Source organism: Lissotriton helveticus, chromosome 4_1 (assembly GCF_964261635.1).
Source record: "Lissotriton helveticus chromosome 4_1, aLisHel1.1, whole genome shotgun sequence".
Lineage (NCBI taxonomy): Eukaryota > Metazoa > Chordata > Amphibia > Caudata > Salamandridae > Lissotriton > Lissotriton helveticus.
Genome location: NC_136063.1, coordinates 376750082 through 376759089, shown reverse-complemented (window position 1 = coordinate 376759089; position 9008 = coordinate 376750082). Strand labels below are relative to the sequence as shown.

Genomic DNA, 9008 nt, shown 5'->3' with positions numbered 1-9008 from the left:
CCATGTAATCTCCATGGACCATGTGAATTTAAGGCCAAACTTTTCTAAAGCATATGTTATGTCCCTTGACCGAAAGAATATCAAAGCCATCTTGATATATACTGGTGTACTTTATTAAATATTATTAACATTTTCTAATATCTGGCCATTACCTTTGATGCCTGCCTGTACTGCAATTTTTTACTTTTTCAGAAAAGAAATCAATGTATTCAATTACAAGGTGCAGATTATAAATGTGTCATCTCCAGGTTATGTCATAAATGATTGTCCCTGATCATAATACTTTTAAAAAGTGTATGTCCTCTGTGAAGTCTGTTATGGGGACATGGGGCTATGTCAATGCAGATGGTATCCAAATATACCAAGCGGGTCACCACAGCCATAGTTTTTACCTTGGCACCTTTCTTGGAGCTCACAATCCTTCAGTGACCAAGAATATGGCAAGCTTACCTCAAAGCTGGTTGTATCGGCATCGAGATCCAACTAAAGCTGAGGAACAAAGCTGAATTTTATCGCCAATGTCTCTTCACCGCTTGGATTGGTTTGCCACCTCAGCTCAGTCTCAGGTTTTACCTTCCTACTTTGTCACTTTTTAGCCCTAAGAATTCTCCAAAAGTGCAAGACTATTAGTTGTAGCTAGGTAGGGCTCCAAGAGGCCACATACCTTTACTTCAAAGTTCAGCTGAAACGGTTTTGAGCAGCAGTTGTATTCCCCTTGTTTTCTTCTCTACCGAGGCTACACTCACCCTGGACATGACTCCCCAGTCCTCCAGAGGTGGACAAAAATACTAAGTCTGGTCTTTGTTAAATGACTGTTCTTCTTACAATAGTTATTAGAAGATTGAGACAATAATACTGAGTGCCAAAAACTGAGATATAATTGCATTAATAAAGCGCCTCACAATCTCTTGCTCAGACGCTGAGAAATAGGACAGAAAGACTTATGCTTTGGAGCAGAGCTTGTTACTTCAAATGCAATCATCTGCCTCTATGGTGAAAACTATTTATGCCATACACAGAATATTGATGCAAATAAACAGAAGAATTAGAAAAGTAACTGCTCATACATTGGAATCTACAGAAACAGCAGAGTGTGTGCCTTGGTGCTTTGTGGTCAAATTTTCAAGACTGTATACAGTACGGTATTTTGCACCTCAGGTGGGTGAGTTTCATCACCGTGTGAGCACCACTAGAAAGGAATTTCCCTTGTTTTGCTTTTTATACTTGATATTTTAATGGGCTACTCTGTACAATTGGTTCGATGAGAAAGCATTTAGCATGGCCACCTTCGTTTTACTCCGTCATTAAATACAATCATTTGTCAATGACTCCTCTCTCTGTAGGCACTAAACTTCCACCCATTTGGTGAGGTCATAGCAGGTGCAATACTCGAAGAACTACTGTCACATTTATTGAATTAGTGTTTTGAAGAAGGGAGTAAGGGGACATAGATGATATGAAAAAGAAGAGCTTAATAAATAGTAAATTCATTAATTGGAACGTGTGAACTGAAGGCATGGGAGAGTTGTTGAACCACTGGAGATCCAAGTGATGTGTGTCACCATTATTAGGACTGTTTTGTACATGTGACAATTGCCCTTTATGTTGACAGGGTGGCTATATCCTTGAGTTATTGTCTCCTTTTGCTACGTTCTATTTTAATCTAACTTGAATAGCACTGGCAAACTTATTGCCTGTTATGTGAAGATATATATTTTCTAGGTCATCTAGTTCCAACAATGAAGCTTGAAAGGGGATGATATACAGAATGCATAAGCCAAAAAAACAGTTGTGTTCAGAGTTCCTGGACTCCAGGTCTGAAGACTCTAACTAACAAAAACAGGCAAGAGAAAATCATTAAGTATTGGGGAATATCTAAGAAGGTTTGTTCTGGTTTGCTCTTCTAATGGCTGTTACCATTTCAAACTCATTCATTTGTGTTTGCTAAAGAAGTAGATCTCGAACAAACTGAATTAATCAATTCCTGTAGTAGTGTGTCAGTCTGAGTAACCAGAAAAAAAAACTCTTGGTGTCATGATTTAATTTAACTCTGTTCACAAGAACTTTACTAACAATCTCTGTAAGCGCTAAAATAATTCAGGAGAAGACAAACTTGTCTTGAGATAAGGGTGCTTAGAATGTTTTAGCACACATGGAGTGAGCTAATACTGTTTTCAGATTCAGTGTGACATAATTCCACCTTTAGCAGCATAGACAAAGAAAACGTGTTTCCCATTGAATGCTCACCATTCAGTTGATAACTGTGTTCGAAGTTTGACCAAATGAGTACAAATAAAATGTTTCTATATAAGATTGGAAGCAAATAAAGGGATTTCTAAGATCAGGATAATAAAGACTTTTGTGCTTGTTGATTGGGAGATATTGAGGTATTAAGTAATAACTCACGTACTTGTAGGATTGTCACACAAAACACATTTTTCGTATCTAGTTTATTGTAATCTTAAAACAGTCCATGTACTTTTCAGTGAAAATATTTGTCTCTGCTTTGTTTATTTCAAACTATGTTCCAAATCCTCAACTTTTGGAAGCAAATCTACTTTTTATATCCATTTCTAAAAGAATAATTATGCCAGGATTCAAAGGTTTTAGTAAATTTAAAAAAATAATCATAACATAAACTTTGTCTCAAAGCCCCTCTTGAAAATAGCCACTGTGTATAAACAACATTGTAGATTTATGTCCAGTATTCCTTTTACGTTGCACCATCCCCTAATATTTTATAGTGTACAGCGATTATCAAGGGCATTGTGTATATCAGAGTTAACATAACAAATATCCAACACCAGTATGTATAATTGTTACACCTTTCATAGTGTCTGACAAGATTTCAATTATTTTCAATACTTCATTGGAGATGATTTTCCGTTTATAGGATGGATTTTGTGACATCATATATTAACGGACTTTTATCTAACTTGTAATCTCATAAAATAAATGAAATCCCAGTCAGAGCATTTTGAAAGTGACCTTTTCATTACTTACTTTGTTTTCTTTTGTAAATTATTTATAGACAGTTTTATGAATAACTATGCCAAGAACGTGAAGGTGAGTTTATTATTTAGGGTAAGTGTTAATTTACGTCACTCCATTTATTAGATGGCACACATTATTACAACTCAGTGAATGCATCTCCCATTGAACATCTGTGGCATACTGTCAGTAACCTCTAATACATAAGACAATTGCAATGAAACCATTGAAAAACTCAACATTTGAGTAACATAGGGACTCTGGTCTCTGTTTAGCATACATACATATCTTATGCAAATGGAATAAGAAGGTTTAATTTGCTGCTGCCCAGCGCCTCAATATCTCCCCTACTTTCACATAACCTGAAACTGTGAGGTACCTGGTAATTGCAACATTAAACTGGAAATGTGTGCAATAACGAATTTATAAGAAAACATTTTCTTAACGATGCCCTTTGACAAAGGGCATCGTTGAGCCACTTAAGGTGTAGCATTTTCTAACGATGAAAGTTAAAAATAACTATAGATATTACATTTAAAATGTCATGATCAGATGGATAATGTTGCACACATCGCTTCCTAATTTCCATCTCTTGGTTCAGGTTTTTTTTTTTTTGGTGGTGGTATTCCAAAATGGTTATTCTCCTTAACATTACACCATTTGCTAACTAGTTTTCTCCATGAATTCAAACTCCAATGTTAGGTTTCTACATAACCGTGATCCACCTATTACCTGCAGAGTAGTGTTACCAAAAGGATTTGGACATCAGAATTACCCTTGCTTGCTTTGTGGTTCTAACATTGCACACTTCTATGGAGGCACTGCTCAACTACCCTATTACATATTTCAAGAAACAGTGATTTGTCATATGAAACATGTAGAGTTCATTACACGTGTAAAAAAAAAAGCTTAAATAAAACCTGTAAATATGTTTATTATGTCTCGACCCTCAGCTCTATGTACATATAGTAACTGCTATGCTACTTGCAACACTGAGGCGTACCTCCTGGAGTATATCAGTATTAAGCATCTTTATTATACAGTGGACACTGGTGCTGAGAACTTACACTAACACTAAGCATATACTCCATGAACAAGTTCTCATGAAACAGACAGTACAGCATGAGAAACAAAGGCCATAATTAAAGTAGTCCTCCCATCTCCAGATTTCTTATCTTCCATAAATATGAACACCATGTCCATGGTCCAGACTGATGTTTTTTAAGCTTTTGTCCTGGATCAGTTCGGGGCCACCATCTTGGTGGTTTCTGTCAACAGTGCTGAGGAGAATTCTTAGACACGTGTCTACGTCCTATCACTGATTCAACTCAGTGTCTCTGCCCTTTCAAGTCTTCCGTTGAGAACAGGTAACGTATAAATAAGACAAATAGGCTTGTTGACCATTTTCACAAGGTAGTTGCAACCAATACTGGCAAAGCCGCTGAACTGCAGTGCGTCGGTGTGCAGGAGCGTATAGCAGCTTTTGTGAACGTTGCAAAATTGGATCTCAGTGTCTGTGTTATTCTTGTCTTTGTTACTGGCCAGCTCGGTCTGAAGACAAGTAGACAATGTGCTGCTCCTGGGCTCTATCCAGCAACTTTCGCTTCTTCTTCTTATTTCTCTTGTCCTTCATTTTTGGGGTCCTCTTTCCTGCAGAAAAAAAATAAAAGCACAAATGACCACTCTGGAGTTCAATATTTTTGCAAGGGTGGTCCTTTTGATTAATCTTAAATATGATTACTATCATTCTTAAGAGTAGTAGTAATTATACTAATAATCATAAAAGTAACAAAAAAAACGTAGAATTTCAAAGTAAGCACATGGTCATAGGTAGGCAGTACGTGATAGGCAAATGGACATTTATTTACTCTTGAAACGTGCAACTCTAATTTGATTTTCAACCACAAAGCATCCAGTTGGCATGACGCATGGATTCTTGCTGCTACTGAAACCATCGACGGCATCAGCGCTGTTAGGCTGAGGATCGCATAAGCAGTATTTTCGGGATATATATATATATATATATATGGACAAAGGCTGCTTGTGGCAGCTGAAATGCTGAAACGCATCTCTCCTAGCTGCTGGGTCGGTGTAGGCCCTAACTATTAAAGAAGCTGTAAACTTGCAGCCCTCGTGTGTGTGCTCTCTTCTGTTGGGAGTAGGGGGTGTGTTGATTGATATATATTCATAAAAAATATGTTAAAGGTCCATGATGTAATGTCACATGTTGTAAAAGTCAACACATAGCTGTAACATTATACAAGCATGAGTTGAATGATCCCTGCATCCAGAAATTGTGATCTGAAGAAGTTTGAAACCTGGCTAGGTGGACTCAGCCATCCATCCCTAGGAGGTGTGCAAACAAAGTACTATAAATGAGGTAGTTGCTGCATCTTTTATTTAGATTGCTTAGAAATTGTATAAATGTGGTCATAAACACTGAATAAGAACAGGATATTTTTTTTAATCTACAAAATGAATGCCCTTCTTTTAAAGTTTGTTGTTTCTGGCGTGCACGTACAGTCACCGCTATGTATTTTATTTCTTAGCAGAAAGAACTTGAAGTAAGAATACTTTGGCTATTTGATTACACTGTTTTTGCGTGAAACCAACACTTTTTTAGTAAGCATAAGTACTCCTAGGATTTTAAATTAGGTTTGGAGGCACTCTAGAAAATCGATGCTTATTACATCGCAGACAAGCAAAAGACAGCAGTCCAAATTCCACATGTTGCACACATTTGGATTTGTGAAGAATCTTAAACTCCAGATGTTTTTATTTCTGAGAGAACATTGTTGACACTTTGTGCTTTTGTTAGCATGCTTTGTCCTTGTTCGTTATCTTTGAAAAGCAACTGAGCTACTGGATATCAACAGACATTGTGAAGACATTTTTCAAAGATTAGAAATTATATTTTGGGTATGAAATATAAATATATTCAAGAACTGAGCTCTGTACTTGAAGAATGTGATTTGTCTCTGAACAGACTAATTATACCACAGAATTAACAATAACTCCCATAACTAGACTGATAGTAGGATCGCAAACTGTCTTTATCCAATGTATGTGCATAGACACACACATGCATTTAGCACGAAACATATAGAAGGGGACTTACTGAAAGTCCCTAGTCTTTGAGGAAATGTATACAAAAAAATTAAAAGATAATACATTCAATCATCTCAACAGTATGATAAGAAGTTTGTGGAGCTATTAACTAAGGAAAGAGGTTATGTGTAGCCTTTGCCAAAGAAGATATTCACAATCCTGTACAACCGCTGCAAAATAGTAAATAAATCAAATTAAGGTACACTTTTTACACTGTAACAGGAGTCCCCACCATGTTCAGCAAATACCTGTTTAATGGAGAGATGATTCTTCAAACTCACAATCAGAACTGGCTCTTTCATTCATAAATTTGAAGTATTCAGAGCCTGGATGAAAAATGTGCTAGAAGTCTGTGTGCCTAGTCCAGCAATGTGGAACAGGCAGTGGTGCCTCTTTTTGTAGGTTGTTGAGGTGCTGTATCTATCATCATTCAAGTCATAATCCTTTTATTTGATTTATAAATGAGTATGGGCCTGATTTAGATCTTGGCAAATGGGTTACTTCATCACAACGGTGATGGATAGCCCGTCCGCTGAAATATAAATCCCATTATATCTAGTGGGATTTATATTTCAGTGGATGGGATATCCGTCACCGTTGTGAAGGAGTAACCCATCTGTCAAGATCTAAATAAGACCCTAAATCATGAGGGTATAATGAAAACAGACCATATCAAGAATAAGAACATGAAAAGGACAAATGTGGGGCCTGATTTACACACTAGGTCCACAGTCATTCATGGTGGTGGAGGTCTTCTCCTCCACAACCCCTTCCAGGATACTGCCTGCTAAATTATAAGAATACCTCTGGCCTGCTGTAATTTCTGTGCCTTCAGAGGAGCCTCAGCCATAGCAGTAGGTGCAAGGTAGCTGTCTTTTCAGTGGCCGCACACCAGACATTTTTGTTTTTTCTGAAATAGTCTCCCAAGCCAGATTTTGTTAAAAATTAAAAAATGCCCGTCATCCCAGGAGCTTTCTTCCAGATTATGGGGCTCATTTTTTCTGTTAATGATGGGCAAAAAGAAGAGGACATCAGATCATCCATTCTAAGAGGGTGGTCTGTTTGATACCTTTTATCATATGGCTCCTACTGCATCAGGCCATTGGAGTAAGTATTCCAATGGCGACTAGCGTGAGCAGTCCACTCGCCTCAAAACAAAGCAGATAGACCAACACTATATCAAATCCAGAAGATGTTCTAAACATAATTTGGGTTTCGAATCTGGTTGTTTGGAGACTCTAAAGTCCTTAATGCCTCAGATTTCGAGAGTGGAATAAAATAATCATCCACTGGTCAGGAAAATATAACTTCCGTTGAGTTCCCATTTGAAAATCCAAACATCTTCAAGTTTTGGCTTATGTAGAATGCCAAAAAGACAGCAAACTTTGCACATTGAGCTGGACTTTTTTTTCAATTCAACTAAATTTGTTTGACCTTAATCAATAAGATCATAAAAGTACAATAGGTCATACATACCAATTCAATTATATATTTCATTTCCTCGACATTTTAATGAATAATTACAGATAGAAACTGTATAAAAAGAAGCTAGGGTTAAAAATACACTATTAAAAGGTATTTCATCTAACATGTAGGAATATATGCAAAGCAGTGCCAACTTCAGTTAAAGTGCAAGCTATGGGCTGATCAATCTCCAATTTACCAAGGCCAAACATAGATAGGACGCGAGAGAAAAACATAAATAAGGATTAGGGAGCATTTGGGGGAAAAACAAGGCCTGGGCGACATTTAGCGAAATTATATTTCTGAAATATAGGACAAATATATTTTTTGCGCTCATGTAAATAGAATTTACAGGAAAATATAAAATGAAGATGGGACTGGGGGCAAATACCATTGCATGGGCAAACTGGCAATTCGTTAATTGAGTAGACTCCTGTAGAAAAACCTAGCATGCAACGAATAAGAAATAATCTAAAACGCACCAGTACATACCAGTGACGAGTGTTTGTCACCAAACGTGTATGAGTTTGTTTCCTCAGGGACAGGAGGCAGTCCCAAGTATAGTGCTACCATGTTTTTATTACAATTAGATGCATATCTTTTGTTTTCCCTATATGTTTCGAAGCAAAATTTGATTTCAGCTTTGTGAATTTTTGACAGTTGGAAGGATCATTGTATAGGGATTCCAAGCCCAAAAATGACAAGGTTTCTCTTACATATTTGAGCCATGATGCCTTATGAGCCTGTTTACAGGCAAGACAGATCATATTTTGGGTTAGGCCCACCGTGTCCCTTCGCCAGATTGAATGACATAATAATACTGGTGCGAGTGATGTTAAATCTGTTATATATGGTACATTCAACTCTTGATGCATGGTATTGTTTGAGCAACTATTAGGCAAAGATAATAATTTTTTAAAGAAACAATCTTCTGTTAGTTGTAAGATATCAGCGTTCGATATTCCCCGAAATCCCTGCTCCATATGTAGCTGATGAGATGGCATTAGCAGAATAGATCTTTTTAATTGGTTCCAATGGCTTAATGCCCAGTTTTTTCATAAAGGAGAATATTGTCATAATACACTTTTCTAATGCGTTGCATCTATTTGCTATCATATTTGGCCATGTTCCCCAGCTATTAAAAAGCCCGCCCAAATATAAAAAGCTCTTAGTTATTTCTACTCTCGGTGCCACAAAATAAAATGAGGGTGTTTTTTTGGGGTGTTTTCCCACAATTAAAATAAAAGTTTTTGACTCATTCAGCTTTAAATCCAATGAAGCCATATAGGATACATAGTATGAATCAGCTTTTGAGAGCTATACCAGATTAGAAGCTCCTGCTGGATGCAACCTATTGTATTCAGTACAAATACGAATACGTCTTTATTTATCTTTGCTCAATTGAGTACTATACAGTTCATTCTAGCTATTATTGGCACTGGCAT

The 9008-nt window shown here is 36.9% G+C and overlaps 1 protein-coding gene across 3 annotated transcripts in view; it reads right to left on the bottom strand.

The window, feature by feature from the left end:
* Positions 1 to 2433: 2433 nt before the first annotated feature.
* Positions 2434 to 9008, bottom strand: part of RSPO2 (R-spondin 2) — a 391996-nt gene continuing 385421 nt past the window's right edge. For all 3 annotated transcript variants that reach the window (XM_078686883.1, XM_078686882.1, XM_078686881.1), the window contains one exon: positions 2434 to 4641. In XM_078686883.1, the coding sequence (XP_078543009.1) occupies positions 4526 to 4641 (116 nt within the window). In that variant the 3' untranslated portion in view covers positions 2434 to 4525. The remainder of the gene's footprint in view (positions 4642 to 9008) is intronic.